A 19,720-nucleotide genomic window follows, 5' to 3' on the forward strand; every position below is an offset into this window, starting at 1 on the left:
TGAAATTTCCCCAGGGCCGCAATTACCACACGAGAGCCAGTCCTTTGAGCTCCAGCCTCAAGAGCCACACCTTCTGGGGAGCAGGAGATGGGGCCCAAGTTGTAATTATCAATTCTTTGATTCAATTTGCACCCCGTCAACACTGGAGGCTCTAAGCCCCTCTCCTGGCCCAGAGTCACTAGGCTGTAGCTGACCTTGAGAACAAAAGCATTTGCTCTCTGGAGGACTTTTCATGAGCTCACTGGCTTGAGAATACATCTCATAGGCTTTAATTCGCAATTATGCAAGTGTAGAAATTGGCAATTTTTTACAAAACTGGCAAAGAGATAGGAATATTTCTCAACATTTCCAAGAGAAAATCACACTCAGAATAGATCTTTCCCATAATAAATCGAAAATCCTTCCCACAGCCTACAACGTCCTCTGTGAGCTGGCCCTGTACCCCACCCCATTTCCACTCCTGCTACCCTCCACACTCACTCCTCTCCAGGCATACTGTGCCTCTTACAGTTTGTCAGTTATGTCAACCACACTCCCACCCACTGTCACTGCTGGGCCTTTGCACCTCCTAGCCTCCTGCCAGGAATGTTCTTTCCCAGCTATCTGCCTGCTTGCTCATTGCTTTGTTTCATTTGGGGTTTACTCAAATGTCACTTTGTCAGGTGAACCTTTGCCATCCATCAGGAAAACACACTTTCCAAAGTCAGCCACTGAAACTGACCCTTTTACTCCTATTTTATTAATATCCCCAAGTTGAATTTTGGGTAATTTGGTGAATTTACTTCAAGTCTTAACAATGATGCATGCATTTTTATTTAAACAGGCAAGGATAAATGCCATAACTCTGTTTCCTTTTGGTTTTGTTTTTCTGTTTCTTGTTTTGGTTCTTTTTCCAAATGCCTTTCCTTCTGCTGTGACTTCCAAAATCAAAAGTCTTGGATTTTGTTACAAAAGAGAGTTTTTGGAACGATTTAATAAATGAGCCCATTGACTCATTGGAAGCTGAGGGCATAGATGACAAGGTAAGTAAAAAACTCAAGACCACCTTCCTCCAAATGTTGGAGTAGGGTTGGCCCGAGGCCAGCCAGGAACCACCTCTGGAGCGCAGGGATTCCTAGCTTCGCTCCATTGTTAGTACAGCCCAAGGGAGCTTTTCTTAAAACAGAAGTAAGTTTAAATGACACATATTACATCAAAGTGGGTCAGAAGAAAACGAGATGTAGCATTCCACAGCCCTGCTTTCAGAGCCCTGCTGGTAATATAAACACCCTCCAGATCACGTTTGAAGGCAGCAAAGCACAAAACAAAACATTTAATTTATCTAGATGTCAAAGCAAATCAGTCTTTGTAGAAAACCTCAATAAAAATGAAGTTCAATTCCAGAAAGATAGAGTGGCAGTACTTTTCCCACTTAGCACAGCTTAAAACCCCAGACATTATCTATAAAACAAACAGAAGCTCCTGAAATGTGGGCAGAAGTCAGACGGGCTAGTAACCTCAGGACCCAAGGAATGACATGGGAGTGAGTTCCCTGAGTTTTTGTTTTGCTTCATCTATCCCTGGCGATGAAGTGCTGAAAGACAGCAACTCAGAAACCCCAAGAAGCACAGATGACCAAAGCCCCAAGAAACGCCTGCTATCTCTAACCAAAAAGCCAGGAATGGGGCAGCCTGGCAAGACAGACACTGTAGACAGCAGCCTCCGCCACGCAAGCAGACACCACGGCGACTAGCAGCAGCTGACCCTCCCCTGATCTGTGGTCCTGTTGCCACCACCCACAGAGGAGGGTAGAACCAGCCCCGAGTGTCAAAGGACGTCCTTTCCCCGGCTGGAGCCCATAACCAGAGAGGAGATGGGAAGTCATAATTGTTGAATAAGCCTTACATCCATAGTATGCTATGCTGTCTTTCCTGCATGAATATTTTACCTGCTGGTACAGCCTGGTAGCTCTAACTTTCTGTGTGAACTTACTTCTAAGACTTACAATGCATGTTGATTCCGGTTGGAAACATTAGTATGCGTCTTTTCCATTACAGCTAAGAAACTTTCTCAGGATCCTAGGTACTAACTACAAGCACAAGAGTGAAATCTTGTGTCCCTGGAACTCAAAATGAAGCAGATATATTTTTCTAAATTTACAATAGAGAAAGTTAAAAAAAAAAAAAAAAAGACAGGCATTTGGTTTTAGTAGTAGTAGTCGTATTTAATTGGGAAATTTTCTGGTCTCAGTTCGTGTTTAGCCCTACATTTCTTGCTGTCCACACTTGGTTCTGTATACATTATATTAATAAGAATTGCTTTTCAAATACTGAAAAACCACATTAAAGGGAGAAAAAACAATTTCTGGAACTCAAATTCACCTCATTGGATTTACTAAGACAGGAAAGTAAGCTCAGGCATTTTAGAAAGATTTTTCAGCAAGAGCTGAAATCCCAAGGAATTGTTTTAATTAGAAACTTAAATTATTCAGAACTCTCCAGCATGTCTGTCAGCCAAGGTTCGCTGTGCCAGCCGGCCGGAGCTGCTGTCACAGGCAGAGGGGAGACATCACCCGTGTGCTTATGCGCAGCACACCGGGAGAGCTCCGTGTGACAGGTGGGCCACACTGCCCCCTGTCCAGATGCTGGCATTCTCATGACAGGCAGCTGTTCAGCTTGGAAAGCAGTACTTTGGGCAACATCGTAGGTGGCAGATGTGGACAAGTGGGGCCAGAGAAGGACAGAAAGAACAGAGTAAGTGCTGCGTGGTACCTGCAGCTGAAAGACTTGTTTACGTGGACTTTTGAGGTCCCTTTTGGAGGAATCCCGGAAACGACCAAGGTACAAACTAAAGAGAAGGAGCTGAAGTACTTCTATTTGGATAGGTGTATCAACCTATACTTTGTTTATTCTGACAATTCAATTCCTTTGCTCTTTTTAGTTCACTATACATGCTTGTTTTATTTCTGTGACATGCCCATGCATGACAAACCTTGCTGTGCAAATGCTTTTGATTTTAAGAATGAGAGATTCACCCAGAAGTCTCTGGGCATGGAGAACTCATCACTGGGGTACTCGATACACTTACCATGGTGAGAAGGATAGTTCTACTCTACAGGCAGGGAAAGAAGATGGGGCAAACCTCTAACGTCACATATGCTGGCTAAATCGAATGGGTGGCACAGCCTAGATGGGATGAGAACATCAACGAGGCCCATCCAATGGGTCTGTTGTCTGGTGGACCACAGTGGGCACCATGTTTTCCGGTGAACAAAACTTAGAATACAAAGGGGGTGGTGAGAGATCACTGGCCTAGGCAAATAGGAAGTCTCTCCATCCCAAGAGAAGAACTGTCAACGATAAGGAACTAAGAAGCACTACAGGCCTTAACCTCATCCTTCTCGGAAGCACTGACTCCAGTATTTAAAGATAAACTGAGGCGTATAAAACGTTTTAAGAGTTTATCTGAGCATATATTGATTGGAATTGTGCAGCGCCAAACTGGAAGTGGTTAGGAGCACTCCACTGGCAGGAGGTAGGGAGAGGCTTTTATAAAGAAGAGGCAGAAGCAGAGGAGACATTTTTGATTGGCCATCGCTTAACAGCTAATTGGCTGCTTGGGATTGGTTGTCCTTAGGTTTTGATTCATAACGTTGAGCCACCTATGGGCTTAGATTTCGGTTTGCTCACCTAGGCCCCGCCATATTAGAGCCGCCTCCATGTAATAGCCTGCTCCTTTAATTAACACCAGCCATGGGAGAGGAGCATGCAGAGGCCGGGAACTGGGCAAGCCAGACCAGACGCACCCCAGCTTGTCCCCCAACCTAGAAAATCTGGCAAACCACATGCTATATTCTTATATTTGTCCCAGTCCACACGCCACTTTGGGTATGTCGGCCTTCCACTTACTACAGGAGGCTAATAAGTTAATGGCACGCTATACATGATCAGGCGTTGAACCACCACAATCACAGCCTCAACCTGTAGGTGAGCAGGGCAACAGGAAAGTGCCATGGTTTTCTTCGACAGCAAGCCAAATTTTACTTTCTGTCAAAAGGGATCCAGAAAACAAACCCCTGTGAGGACCCACCTATGAGCCAGTCGTGGTTATTAGCATCACAGACTTGGGATAGAATGCTCCAATTTACAAAATCAAAAGGCAGCTTGCAACATCATTCCTTTGGAAGAATCTCTAAACACAGAATTGTCCACTTCTATAACATGCTAGGTGCTACCCCATCTTCCTGAAGACTGCCATCCTTCACCAGGATGCAACCAGTAAATAAGCAACCGTTCCTGCCAGGCCTTTCCTGCAACTCAGAAAGCCTGTTACGTTCTTAAATCGTGGAAGCGTTTTTATGCTCTATAGCCATCTCCACATTTGGAAAAAGGGTAGTTTTATGCTCTGAAAAGATTCCTTGGCATGCTGCTGTTAAAAAAAAAACCCAACAGGGGCGCCTGGGTAGCGCAGTCGTTAAAGCGTGCCTTCGGCTCAGGGCGTGATCCCGGGGTTCCGGGATCGAGTCCCACATCGGGCTCCTCGGCTGGGAGCCTGCTTCTTTCCTCTCCCTCTCCCCTGCTGTGTTCCCTCTCTCGCTGGCTGTCTCTCTGTCACATAAATGAATAAAATCTTTAAAAAAAAAAAAAAAACCCAACAAGCAAACCTTGAGTGACTTGGGGAGTGAGGAGTATGAGGATGATGGAAATATTCTTTAAAATAAATCTTGCTAGCCACCCTACTGTTCCCACTGTTGGTGTTTTTCTAATAGCATGCTGAAATCTCACCTGGCACCTATGGGAGTTGGAAAAGTACTTCGTTGGTAAGCCGTTAATTCCTCTTTTCCAGGTGTTTCATTCTGTTCCTTTTGCAGCTTCTCAGCAGCTCCTATCAGACAGTGTTTAGGACCATCCTCAGTGAAATGGCTGCTCGCAAGGAACAGGAAGAAGATATTGACGTCCCCATGACCGGAATTCTGGAGAACGAAACCAGAAGGAAACTAGGAATTCTGTAAGTGACTGGAGAGATCAAGCTATTGGTCAGTGGGTTCAGGCAGGCCAGCAGTAGCAGCAGGGAAAGTCTAATTTGGGCCACCACAGAGAAAAGAGCAAGGCCAGGGCAGGCGGGTCCCCTGAGTCAAAGAGCAGGTGCAAGAGCAAGGGCAAGCGCAGCGGGCAGATGAAGAGAACAATCTGGCTGCCAAAACTCAAAAGCAAGGAAATCTACAAGCATGGGAGGTTCAGGATAGTATCAAAGGCTGACAGTGACAGGGATTGGAAATACAGGCCAGGAAAAGTCTTGGAGGGACCACGACCTTATACAGAAGTCTGGGGAGCAAGGCTCAGAGCCCTGGACTTGTAAGAGAGGGGACAATGGGAGATCAAGCTCCTGGGCATCTGCCAAGAAATTCCCTAGCTTCATCATAGGTTAGATAATGCTCTTCCATGCTCCCTGGAGTGGGGAAAGCCATGAGCGGCACTGACCTGGGAGTCATGGCCAGAATCCCCATTTGGAGTGGAGAACAATAAGGTTATTGCAGACTCGCTGGCACCATGTCTTTCTACTTGTCGCAGTCCCAGGTCACAGAATGCTTCTGACCTCCATTCATACATCCAGTCTGTAGCATGTAGAAACCTGGATTTTCATGTATCCAACCACCAGAAACCTTAGCAAGCAAGGTGCACATTCAGGCTTCCTGTATGTCTATTGCAGACTCTGGCAGTGGCACCAAGGAACAGGCTGTGGGGGCACAGGGCGCCCTGCATAACCTCCTTAATGAGTTGAAGCTTTCTCTAAAACCAAGAAGACTTCTCTTTTGGGCTCAGTAGAGTTTGGGAGTCAGAGACCCACTGCCAATTCAGTCCTTATTTGTTCAAAGATGATGGCAGGCTAGGTAACTGTTTTAATTCCGTTTAAAGTGCTCATGCATAAAACAAAGAACATTTGATACAAATGGGCCATGAAGAGCTTGTTCTCAAGTTCCACCGCTGCTTCTAAAGTACAAACAGTAAACCTGCTCCCTGCCAGGGAAAACAGCTCAGCCCTTCCCAGCAAAAGATATTTGCTTCCTAGGGTCACTTGGGGTTAACTTATTCCGCTCTCCTCAAGGAATCCAAACTAAGAACTTAAAATGTGTCCTCTCAAAGGCCTTCTTCTCAGATCCAATTAAGCCTGGGAAGCTCACTCTTTTCCAGCACATTCCCTTTCTAAGGAGCTGTGATCTGAGAACGAGGAAGCACCCTGGAGACCACCCTTATTTGGAAGTAAAACAGCCCAGCCCATCTTGAAGTCCCAAGATGACTTGCTCTGTATATTGACATGCAAGGGGCGTAAGGGCTTCATTTTGAAGAGCTGTATATTAGTGTGGCTTTCATGATAAGTCCTTTTGAATAAGATTATTTGAAATGTTTCCACTACATGCAAAGTGGTCTCGAGTGACTGTCCAGTGCTGTTCCTCCCAGCTATTTTCAAATGTAACCTTCACTGGGATATGCACAAGCCATTGAAAGATCAAGGTGCGCGAGCTTAACTCATAGAGCCAGCCTTGCATTTGGACCTTCCATCCCTGTCCTAGCTTCTGAGATGACCCTCGTTGAATTCATTTTAGAGGGTTTGGGTCAGCTTAGAGTCCAGGAGGCAAGCACTGAGTCAAAACCATGTGCTGTCCCTTTATTCCTGAGTACTGACTGGAAGAGAAACAGAGTCCTCTGAAAGCAGGGCCATGGACCTGATTTTTCAACTATGAGAAACACCCAGCAGGCTCCAGCACTGTCTACACTGTGTAGCATGACATGTACACATGAATTTAGCCCCAGCTTTTAAAGGTAATTCACATTCCTTTTAGGTTGAAGAAAAATTTTGAAAAATACAAGGCAACAATCCTCTGGATTATGAAGAAACGTGAACGTAAGGACCATTCTCCCATTTTCCATCCTGTGATCAGCTCTCCTGTGGGCATCTGGCTGCCTCTCACCTTCTGCCATGTACCCTAAAGGAGGCAGAAATGCTCCTTGCCTAGCTTGCGCACCTGCTGGGTTAGCAAGGTCCTAGCTGCCAGGGATAAAACATCAAGTAAGATGGACACAGTCTGGGGCAGCCTTATCTTTTTTGGGAGGCGTGGATGAGGAAAGATAAGAAAGCAGGGGCATTCGCACATGCAAGTGTTAAGTGCTACGATGGAAGAGGAGGCTATAGAGCCCCATAGGAAGGGATCTAACCTAGATTTGAGGGGCTACCTAGATTATTAGCACAAAGTTTGGGGAAGAATTAGCCCCTTTACCAGATACTGAAAGCGTCTGAGGTCCAGCTGTTAAGGTTTGCCAATCATGGAGGTTGCCAGTGTTTTTATGTCTAATTGTGGAAAACTTGGGCCAAGAGCCTAAGCCATGAGACTATTCATTCAGAAACTCAAAGCCACCACATATCTTTCAGATGACTAGATCCAACTACAGTAGAAATGGCTAGAACAGCCATGGCAGACATAGTGACAGAGCTAACCAGTCCTGGGGCTTTTTCTCTCTGAGCCCCAGACTCCTTCCCAAGACCGCGTTCCAGTCCCCTAGTCCCGATTTATGCCCCTAACTCTTTGGGAGTAACTGCTGTGGACTAGGTACTCTCACATACTCTATCTGATTCAAACAAATCTTCCGAACCACATGAAGCAGGATAAAGGCTCCCTAAGGCTCAGGGAGGCAAGGAGACTTACCTGAGATCATCCAGCCATTGTGTGGGCACAAGCCACATTCTGCCCAAGACCTCTGAGGCCAAACCTGCGGCTCATTCCGTTGGCATGTTCAGTGAACAACAAAAGGCCAGTGTCTGGAGGAGAAAAAGTAGGGTCCTTCTAAGACTAGGGATCGTGTCCTTACAGGAGTTAGGCGGCACGGAGAAGAAGGAATGGCTACCTTCAGTTTCCATAGTGGGAAGGACCTGCCCTCCACCAAGACTCACACAGTGGGGTCCCCCCAAAAAAGGGGGGGTTCAGATGCTCAGCTGCCAAAACACAACAAACCTCTATTCCACTCATGATGTTATACTTGTCTACTGTTCACAGTTCTGATTCCTCTGGTCTGTAGACACCCGTGTCTCTCATCCCTTGGCACCTCCAGCAAAGCACACAGTAGGCACTCATTAAGTGTTTTGTTTTGTTTGATGGATGTAGGCATGCATGATTTTTGTGCTCCTTTGGGAAATTAAGGCCTACCAGGATACTCTGCTGTCACATGGCCAGGGTATGACTTCCAATTGGAAAATGAGATTTGATATGGCCAGATTTCCATAGTGCCTCACCACCACCCCTGCCCACTCCCTGCTCCTCTGGACAACAGGAGCCTAGAAGATTTGAGCTTTTTATACAAAAAAAGCAACACTTTAAATCGATAAAACGCAACCCCTCCATGTTCTGGTTGTAACCAGTCCCAGAGAATTCTCCCAGCCCCTTCTGAGATACAAACTCATTTACTTCCAGTATGCAGACCATTCCCCATTCTAGGCACACAGACCCATGTCTCTGCACACTCCAGTTTCCGAGCCCAGGCTGGATGCATGGATGTGGGACCTAGGATCGGTCACACGGGACTCCATACTTAGAGAGGACCTGTGCTTGGTTTAATGCCCTGCTGCTGTCACTGTCTTGAAATTCTTAATAATTTTAGAACAAGGACCCCTTCATTTTCCTTTTGCACGGGGCCTCTCAAATCATGTAGTCTTTCCTGTTCAGAACCATCTCGTCTGGAAAAAGAGGTGGGAGGACACTACACAGCCTGAACCATGAGCCATCAAAATTCAAAACTCCCTGCATGAAGGCCACAGATATATGGACCCTCTCCCGGGCGGCCAGCACCATGCAGGCATTATTCTCAGTAACTCCATAGGTCTCTGTAGACAGCATCATCCCATTTTAAGGAAACCGAGGCTCAGAAAGATGGCCTAAAGCCTCACCCTCATAATGGTAGAGCTGGATATACAGCACAGACCGGAGCATCCATGATTTTAGCATTCTGACAGGGAAACAAAATGAGCATAGAAATGTCCTCTTTTAGCTTTACCTTTTCAGAAAGGCTTTCTATTAATTTCTATGGACACTCGGGAACAGTGCCTGGGCTCATGTCAGCGTTTTCCCTCTGACAAATCATTATCATTTGTCAGAGCAGGAAGGTGGTCTTCACGGGGAGACTGAGACCGCTTCCAAACTTCCTACACAGGTCTCCAAATGACCCTGCCCTGCCACCTCTGTCTCCTCATTTTCCTGAGGAAATGCTTCCTCTCTGAGTTACCTGGTGGACTCTTTAGTTCCTCAGACGTGCCATGGTCCTATATCCTCCTTTTCCCATCTTCCACCCCCTCTCCCCATTCTCACGGACTCTACCTCAGGCACCTCACCTCTCCCCTGGAGGAAGCTCTCCCTAGTCTCCCTGACTCCCTTCTTCTCCTCTCTCAGTCCTTCCTTTGCATTGTTTCCAGGATAATCTTTTTAAAACTCCTCATTGGCCCTCCATTGCCTCAGGAAAATGCCCACCTACCTCATGTGGCTTAGAAGGCCCTCACTTTTTCCTCTCCGGACACACTGGCTTTCTTGTTCTGCATGGAATGAGCCAGGCATCCCCTGCCACAGGCCCTTTGTACTTGCTGTTCCTCTGCCTAGAGCACTCTTTGCTCCAATATCCCTTATTGCTCACTCCCTCACTTTATTCAGGTTTCTGCTTAACTGTCACCTTCTCAGAAATAGTTTCCTTGGCTACCCTTTATAAGCCAGTGCACATACACATCATTTTCCACCCTTCCCACCCTGCTTAACTTTTCTTCAAAGCACTCCTAGCCATTTCGCATGTTCGGCTGTATCCATTCACTTGTTGTTTAGCATGGACTGGAAAGCAGGGACTACAGCAATCCCTGATACCAAGGACAGTTCTTGGCCCCCAGGTACACAGTAGATCTTTACTAAATGAGTGAGCACGGGAATGCCCTGCCTGCCTCCCTGGAGTCACCGGTCACCTCTAACCCGGTCCCCCTGTGGCCTTCAACAGCACCGTGCTTATGCTGGGAATTCCCCTCACCTATTGGAAGCCTACCCTCCCCAGACGGCTCCTCAGCCTCCAGGCCTGCTCAGGTCCCCTCCTGTGAGCTCTCCCAGCCCCTACAGGACACCGTGGGAGTGCTCCAGGTGAAATTAGAAACTGGAGGGCAAGGAGAGACTCAAGAAAGGCCTTTCCAGACTGGTCGGTGGCTGTTTCCATAAGTCAGAGAACTTACTTCCGAGGCTCATCTTGGGCAGCTGAGAAACAAGATGTCCATACCCTCCTGCCAGGATCTTGCAAGTTTACCTATGTGCTGGGTTCAGGCCTAGTATGTTTGTCCAGATGGTCTCAGCTACATGCGGCTCTCTCAAGGCGGCGTCCTTGAAAACAGCTCTGGCTGTGGGAAGGCCGGCAGGCAGAAGTTGCATTCCAAGGCGGGGAATAGGTGAGGAGCCTCTGATAGCCTGGCTCTAGGTCAGAGGTCAACCCATGATCACGTGCCCCGTTGACCTCCTCCAGCAGTGTTGACCCCAGTGGGGGGACAAGTAAGTTCTCTTAACTGACTTCCCCTTGGACCCAGGTAGTTGTCAAGGGAACTGGGCTGCCCTGGCCCCTCTGTTCCCACTGCCTGTCTAATGCCCACAGACCATCACTGGGAGCCAGGGATTGCTCCCCAGTGGTCCTACTCATTGAGTTCCAAAATTCAACTGTTACCAAAATGGACAGAAATGCTGATAAAAAGAAACTTGTTGCTCTGAAACTAAGTTGAATGCTTAAAAAAAAAGAATCGATACGAAAATTGCTTTTTAAAAAACTGATTTAAATTAGAAGTGGACAAAACATACATTAAAGATGGGGGAACAGATAGAACTTTTTTAAGTCCATGATTCTGCATCCAGACTATTTAGAAACTACCAAAACTGAAAACTATAGATAATAAATTGTGAACGTGCTTTTGAGCAAAAATTATCACTATCACAGAGCCCATCATCAGAGCCACCGGCAAAAGAAAGACCTTGCCCTATGTTTTAAAATGGCATGCTGATGCACATTTATGTTTTAAGTTAAAATAACATGTTTAAAGTATGTTTCCTTTTTTTCTAATGACTCCCCACTTTTGCCTATTTTTTAAATGAACAGAATTAGCAGCCACACTGGTTACTGGCATGTGGCTGGTATATCACCACCAGCATCCCCACGTCTGGCCTGGGTAGTCTTCACCATGGTGTCTGGCATCTAGCACTGGGCTGGCACATTGTAGGCTCTTGATAAATATATGTTGAATGAATAAATGCAGAAAATGAAAAAGCTGGAAATTCAACACCTACATTTCTCTCCAAAGGTTTGCTCTTTCTACTTCCCGGGCAGCCTTCATTACTTGGGGGAATATGGCCAACATCTCAAACCCTCGCACTCTCTTTGGCGCCCTGAGAAAGACAGGTCTAAACTTCCTTTCTCTTCTCCACCAGACTTACTCAACTCCAGAACCTCAGCAGCAGCAGCAGATACGTCTACTCTCACATTTCAGTTATGCAAGCAACCACCACAGGTCAAGGAGTCTGTGACAGAAGTCAAAAAAACCCGTCGTGTTGTTGGTCATAAGAAGAAAATAGAAATAGATACAGACTGGGTACAGAGCAAGACAGAGGTAGGTAGGGCAGTGCATTGGTGTTTTTACTTGGTGTGGGGTTTTTGTTGGATGAGACATACACACACACCATCGGGGAGCTGTCAGAACTAATATACAACGTGAATAAAAACAAGAAAAATGTGCTCAACGTAGAGAGATACACTTGAGGGTGTGGGTTATTGGCAGATTAACTGGGGATTTTCCTAGGGTTCATTGAGACTCCTTTCCCTGCAGAGCCTGACTTAGGCAACTGGATGGGATTGGGAGGAGAAGAAGGGAAATATATAATATATAGTTCCATCCCCTAATGAATTAAAAATCTATATCAAAAATCAATCATATAGTGAATGGTTAAATAAACTGTGGTACATCCACAATGGAATAATACTCAACTTAGCACTAAACGGAAATGACCTATCAAGCCACAGAAAGACATGGAGGAAACTTAAATTCATATTACTAAGTCAAGGAGGCTAATCTGAAAAGTCTACACACTGTAGGATTCCAACTATATGACACAAGTCCTAGAGTCATTCCAACCATAAGATAAAACTATAGAAACAGTATAAAGAAGGGATGAAGAGGCAGAGCGTGGAGGATTTTTAGGGCAGTAAAAATACTCTGTATGATACAGTAATAGTGGACCCACTTGCCATTATAACATTTTCCAAACCCATAGAATATGTAACACCAAGAGGGGACCCTAATGTAACCTATGGACTCTGGGCGATAATGATGTGCCAGTGTAGGTTCATTGACTCTAATGGACATGTGGTGCCGGGTGTAAAATGTGGCTGGGGTGGGGGGTGGGGGCTGTGCATGGGTGCAGGGACAAAAGACATATCAGAATCTCTGTACTCTCTGCTCCATTTTGCTGAGACCTGCTCTAAAAAATAAGCCCTGTTAAAAAAAAACACTTACATGGTACATTTATAAAAATGTGTATTATAATATTTGGATACCATACATAAGTGAAAACATCTCAAAATATTGGAGTCATTCAGAGTGAGCTACCAGGTCTGAAGCTCAAAAAAGAGTCACTGAAGTGGAAATGAGGAAGATGTGATAGACTTTATGCCTTCTGAATACATAAAGTAAGAACCAACTATGCCCCAGGGCCTCTTCTGGGTGAAGATACAAGGGTGAACAGAAAAAGCCCCTGTGCCCATGGAACTTACGTTCCAGTTGAGGAGACAGTCAACGTATAACAAACTGTTGAGTGCTACGTCAGGTATTGTTAGGAGCCATGGATAAAGTAGCATCAGGGGCTCGTAAGTCATTGGTCCAAGAAGAGAGTGCTCTCATACCCTTAGGGCAGGTGGGGAAGTGCCCTTTGAGTCCAGGCACATATGAAATGAGGGGCAGAGCAAACAGTGAGCAAGTGACAGAAGGCTAGGGAATGAGCTCTGTCGCCCTGGTCAGGTAGAGCGTCGTGGGTCACAGTAAGACTTTAGATTTTATCCTAAGGATGGTATGAAGTCACAAGGATCTGGAGCAGGGGAGGAACATCATCTGATTTATGCTCTAGAAGAACCTTGCTGGCTATGTACGGAGAATACATTTTAAGGGGCAAGAATAGAGGCAGGAAGTTCAGCTGAGAGCCAGGGCATCAATTCAGGTGAAAGGTGATGGGCATCTCAACTAGGGCGGTGGCAGTAGAGGTGGTGGAAAGCAGTCTGATTTGGGATATTTTTTGAAGGAAGAATCAAAAAGGCTTTCTGTTTAACTGAATACATGTGAGAGAAAGAGAAGATGAAAGGATGAATCTAAGAATTTTGGCCTGAGCGGATGAGTAAATGCTAAATTACTATTTACTAAATTGTAGAACACAAGAAGCCTAATGGAACCTCACATTTGTGTAACACTGTGCAAGTAATAAAGCACTTCTACATGTAATTTAAGCTGAGCTTTTCCCAACAATTTCATGGGGTAAGTATGGTATTGCTATCTTTACTTTACAGTTGAAGAGAGTGAGACCCAAAAAATCTTAAATGACTGCCACATGGACATAGAGCCTCCTCTTGAAACAGTTCCCAAAGCTAAGAGGCTTAATAACCAGATATATGTTTCTTGCTCATGTCACATCTGGTTTGAGTCTCCTAGCTCTCTTGAGTAGCTCTCCTCGAGGCTGGCTCCTGGGGATCTGGGCTCTTTCATTATGGGTCTCTGCCATCTTGGAGTCCTTTGTGTCCCATTGTAGGGACAGGAAGTGAAGTCATGGTCTAGGCTTAAGTTCTATCAACCAAAAGAAGTCACATGACACCCCCTAGATGCAAGAGAGTTGGGAAATGGATTTCTGCTGTGTGTCCAGGGGGAAATGAAATCAGTTTGCACTAAACAGAAAAGCAACCAAACATCTTAAACTGATGAGGCTGGCCTCACCTTGAGGCAAAAGCAGGAAAGAACCAAAAACCAACACTGTCAACCAAGGTATGACTCTTTCAGCCTCCAAAGAAGGAAAGGAAAGTTCAGTATCCCTTCATCTCTTGGGCCTGCATGAAGAAGGGAAGTCAGTGGACCAGCCAGAACTCCCACAGAACGAGAAATCAAGGGAGAGCCAAGGGACTCTCTAGGCTGTACTAGACATGGAATGGTGAGGGTGCTGGAAGCCCTCAGAGGCCTTCAGCTTCCCCATCTCCAATATATCAGTGAAACCTTATTTGATTTCTTACTCCAGCTGGGCAGGTGAACTCCAGGTTTCCCATAATCCTTGGCCTGTCCTGCCTCAACGCTTTTGCTCCTGTGGCACGTCTGTCCCCAAACCAATGTTAAACGTCCTCCCTGCAGCCAAGGGGAAGGTTCTCACCAAGACCTCTAAGCCGGGGTTCCTTCTTAACCCACCACACACATCAGGCTGCCCAAGAGGCCCATGAGGAGTGGGACACTGGGTTGTTTTTTGTTTTTATAAATGGGCATTCAATTCCAGGCTGCCCTGTTTGTAAGTGTGTGCTGGCCTTCAGGCAGAGTCCAGCCTGGCCGGCCCAGCAGCCAGCAGCTCTGCAGGACAGCCGTCTCCCACAGCACAGGGCCCTGCCTGACAGGCAAAGTTTCCTCCGCAGCAGAACTGAAGGAAGGGCCAGAGACGTGGTCCCTCCTCTCTTACCTGTTAGCTCGTCTCAGGCCCTGTCCCGGCACAAATGGTGATGAGATGTCTGCTTTTAGATAAGCCACTTACTATATAATTCCCAGGGAGAGAAAATGTGACAGCTCCACCTCCAGGTCAGAGATTTTACTTTGCCCGTGGGGTCCTCCTCACTAGGAAAATGTCATTCTCTGTCACTTGAATTTGACAGGCAGACAGCATCTCGAGAAAGTCTGGCTTTCAGGCAGTGAGGGAAAATAAGACCTAAAATACAAATATCCTCTCCCACGGGCAATAACTAGAAGCTCCTCCCAGGCCATTGGGAGCAAATCAGCCCCGGATGTCTTTACAAAGCACTTTTTTAGGTTAAAAAAGAAAAGAGCAGTGATGTGTAGCCTGAATGTGGGAAGTAGCCGGGAGCTTAACAGTTGGAGCAGCAGCGTGTTCCCCGGACAAGCCTGTGGGCGAGCAGCAGATTGCTGGACGCTGGCTCTCCTCTCACTGGACACGCCATTTAGCCTCATCTTCAGGGGAGCCAATGACGGTGCCTACCTTGTTGGGTCCTTGTGTGGAAGAAAGTGTTCGGCGCAGTGCTGGGTGTGGGGATGGAGTCAGTGTTCGGACCTGTGTCACCTTGAGTGGTTTTCACCCAGATGCCCAGGCTCCCGGGCATTGCAAGGATGCCCTAAGGAGCCCACGGCCCCAGCTCCTCAGACGGCTGCATCTTCGTCTTTGATCGTCTTAGATTTGGGCCTTCTGCTCCTGTAAGCTTTCTTGAACAAAGGGTCTTCAACGGTTAAAAATAATAGCTGGAGAACCGCTGACCCATTTAGTGTGATGTGGGACACTAGATGACCTGAAAAGCCTTCCTACTGCAAACATCCGGGAAATGCAGATGACACGTAAAAAGTGTCAGAAATGCAGAGTAGGGTGTGTAAGAAAGTACAGGACATAATCAACACTAGAAAGAGAGAGGAAACGAAACAGCCGAAGAACGAGCGTGTGACCAGGGGATGGGTGAGGTGAGACGGTGTGCTGGGGAGCGGAGGTCAGGAAGCAGGAGACCAGCTCATCCTGACAATCCAGATGCTTGGGTGTTCATGCCCAGATGGCAAAACAAGACATGTGTCCTTCACAAGGAAAGAGCCACACGTGAAACAGCTCCAATAATTGATGACACACTGGGCCACAAAACAAGTCTCAGCAAACGTGCAACAGCTGATATCACATAGACTATGCTTTTTTTTAATTTATTTTTTAATGTAAAGTTCGATGATTCATTAGTTGCGTATAACACCCAGTGCACCATGCAATACTTGCGCTCCTTACTACCCATCACCAGCCCATCCCAATCCCCCACCCCCCTCCCCTCTGAAGCCCTCAATAGACTATGCTCTTATCCCAGTGAATTTTAATTAGTCATAATAACAACACCCAAAGCAACTTGTGCATTTGCAAATTTAAAAACACACTTGCAAGTAACTTGTGTGTCAAAGTAGAGATCATATTGGAAATTCAAAAATATTTAGAATGGAATGAAAGGTAAACATTTCTATGTGTGGGAAACCCCTAAAATGGTATTCTGAGAGCAATGCTATAGCTTTAAATGCTTATATTAAGAAAGAGGAGGAGGATCAAGAAGAAGAAAGGTGAAAACCAATGAGTTCAATATTCAATTCAAGGAATTAGAAAAATAAAATAGAGTAATATAGAAAACCTACAGAAGGTAGAAGTATGTAAATGATAATAAGACTAAAAATTGATACAATGGGAAACAAGTAGAATAAACAAACCAAAAGCTGGCTCTCTGAAAAGACTAGTAAAATAGGCAAATCTTCATGCGGGGTTTATCCAGGAAAAAAAAAGGGGGGGTGGGGAGAGAAGATGGTCATAGTAAGAAGAATGAAGACAAGGTCATAACTACAGAGGTAGTAGAGGGTTTCTTTTTTTTTAAACACCATATGACAACAGTTTTAGGACAATAAATTTGAAAATTTACCTAAAATGAACAATGTCCTAGAAAAATATAATTCACTAAAACTGACTCAAGAAGAGATTTTAAAAACCCTGAATAATGCCAGTGTTATGGGTTGAATTGTATCCTCCTACAAAGTTATAAGTCCTAAGCCCTGGTGCCTCAGAACAGAACCTTCTTTGGAAAATTGGTCTTTAAGGGTGTAGTTAAGAGGAGGTCACGCTAAAGCACAATGGACCCCTAATCCCGTGTGACAGGTGTTCTTTCAAGATGGCCATGACAAGAAACAACAATTGTTGGAAAGAATGTGGAGAAAGGGGATCCCTCCTACATTGTTGGTGGGAATGCAGGTTGGTACACCCACTCTGGAAAACAGTGTGGAGGTCCCTTAAAAAGTTAAAAATTGGGGGCGCTTGGGTGGCACAGCGGTTGAGCATCTGCCTTCAGCTCAGGGCGTGATCCCAGCGTTACGGGATCGAGCCCGACATCAGGCTCTTCCGCTATGAGCCTGCTTCTTCCTCTCCCACTCCCCCTGCTTGTGTTCCCACTCTCGCTGGCTGTCTCTATCTCTGTCGAATAAAAATAAAATCTTTTTTTTAAAAAAAGTTTAAAAATTGAGCTACCCTATGATCCAGCCATTGCACTACTGGGTATTTACCCCAAAGATACAGACGTAGTGAAGAGAAGGGCCATATGCACCCCAATGTTCATAGCAGCTTTGTCCACAATAGCTAAATCGTGGAAGGAGCCAAGATACCCTTCAACAGATGACTGGATTAAGAAGTTGTGGTCCACACTCTCTCACACCATACACAAAAATAAACTCCAAATGGATGAAAGACCTCAATGTGAGACAGGAATCCATCAAAATTCTAGAGGAGAACATAGGCAACAACTTCTATGACATCGGCCAGAGCAACCTTTTTCACGACACATCGCCAAAGGCAAGAGAAATAAAAGATAAAATGAACTTATGGGACTTTATCAGGATAAAGAGCTTCTGCACAGCCAAGGAAACAGTCAAAAAAACTAAGAGACAGCCCACGGAATGGGAGAATATATTTGCAAAGGACACCACAGATAAAGGACTGGTATCCAAGATCTACAAAGAACTTCTCAAACTCAATACACGAGAAACAAATAAACAAATCATAAAATGGGCAGAAGATATGAACAGACACTTTTCCAATGAAGACATACAAATGGCTAACAGACACATGAAAAAATGTTCAAAATCATTAGCCATCAGGGAAATTCAAATCAAAACCACACTGAGATACCACCTTACGCCAGTTAGAATGGCAAAGATAGACAAGGCAAGAAACAACAATTGTTGGAGAGGATGTGGAGAAAGGGGATCCCTCCTACATTGTTGGTGGGAATGCAAGTTGGTACAGCCACTCTGGAAAACAGTGTGGAGGTCCCTTAAAAAGTTAAAAATTGAACTACCCTATGACCCAGCCATTGCACTACTGGGTGTTTACCCCAAAGATACAGACGTAGTAAAGAGAAGGGCCATATGCACCCCAATGTTCATAGCTGCATTGTCCACAATAGCCAAATCATGGAAGGAGCCGAGATGCCCTTCAACAGATGACTGGATTAAGAAGCTGTGGTCCATATATACAATGGAATATTACTCAGCTATCAGAAAGAACGAATTCTCAACATTTGCTGCAACATGGACGGCACTGGAGGAGATAATGCTAAGTGAAATAAGTCAAGCAGAGAAAGACAATTATCATATGATTTCTCTCATCTATGGAACATAAGAACTAGGAGGATCGGTAGGGGAAGAAAGGGATAAAGAAAAGGGGGGTAATCAGAAGGGGGAATGAAACATGAGAGACTATGGACTATGAGAAACAAACTGAAGACTTCAGAGGGGAGGGGGTGGGGGAATGGGATAGACTGGTGATGGGTAGTAAGGAGGGCACGTATTGCATGGTGCACTGGGTGTTATACGCAACTAATGAAGCATCGAACTTTGCATCGGAATCCAGGGATGTACTGTATAGTGACTAACATAATTTAAAAAATCAAAAAAAATAATAATAAATAAATAAATAAAATTTTTAAAAAAATCGTGGAAGGAGCCGAGATACCCTTCAACGGATGACTGGATTAAGAAGTTGTGGTCCATATATACAATGGAATATTATTCTGCTATCAAAGAGAACGATTTCTCAACATTTGCTGCAACATGGACGGCACTGGAGGAGATAATGCTAAGTGAAATAAGTCAAGCAGAGAAAGACAATTATCATATGGTTTCTCTCATCTATGGAACATAAGAACTAGGAAGATCGGTAGGAGAAGAAAGGGATAAAGAAAGGGGGGTAATCAGAAAGGAGAATGAAGCATGAGAGACTATGGACTNGGACTCTGAGAAACAAACTGTGGGCTTCAGGGGCAAGGGGGTGGGGGAATGGGATAGGCTAGTGATGCGTAGTAAGGAGGGCACATATTGCATTGGTGCACTGGGTGTTATACGCAACTAATGAATCATCGAACTTCACATCAAAAACCAGGGATGTACTGTATGGTGACTAAAATAATATAATAAAAAAATATAAAAATTAAAAAAAAGATGGCCATGAGCACACAGAGACCCAGGGAGGACGGCACATGAAGATGGGGGTAGACATTGCAGTCATGCGTAGACAGGCCAAGGAACAAGGATCACAGGTCATCACCAAAACCCAGGAGAGCGGCATGGAAGAAATTCTTCCTCGGAGCCTCCAGAAAGGATGAACCCTGAGGACACCTTGATTTCAGACTTCTGGCCTCCACCTCTGCGAGAAAATAAATTTCTGTGGTTTTTTTTAAGATTTTATTTATTTATTTGACAGAGAGAGAGAACAAGCAGGGGGAGCGGCAGAGGGAGAGGGAGAAACAGACTCCTCGCCAAGTAAGGAGCCCGACACGGGGCCGATCCCAGGACCCCGGCACCATGACCCAAGAAGGCAGATACCTAACCAACTGAGCTACCCCGGTGCCCCAAATTTCTGTAGTTTTTGGTGTTACTTTGTTACAGCAGC

General features: G+C 45.4%; 1 protein-coding gene across 1 annotated transcript in view; it reads left to right on the forward strand.

Moving 5' to 3' along the window:
• ERICH6B (glutamate rich 6B) overlaps positions 1-19,720 on the forward strand; it is a 60,786-nt gene that overhangs the window by 35,247 nt on the left and 5,819 nt on the right. The window contains exons 7-10 of the mRNA XM_034663792.1: positions 934-1,022; positions 4,850-4,986; positions 6,821-6,882; positions 11,462-11,640. Of these exons, the coding sequence (XP_034519683.1) occupies positions 934-1,022; positions 4,850-4,986; positions 6,821-6,882; positions 11,462-11,640 (467 nt within the window). The remainder of the gene's footprint in view (positions 1-933; positions 1,023-4,849; positions 4,987-6,820; positions 6,883-11,461; positions 11,641-19,720) is intronic.

This window comes from Ailuropoda melanoleuca, chromosome 7, assembly GCF_002007445.2.
Source record: "Ailuropoda melanoleuca isolate Jingjing chromosome 7, ASM200744v2, whole genome shotgun sequence".
NCBI lineage: Eukaryota > Metazoa > Chordata > Mammalia > Carnivora > Ursidae > Ailuropoda > Ailuropoda melanoleuca.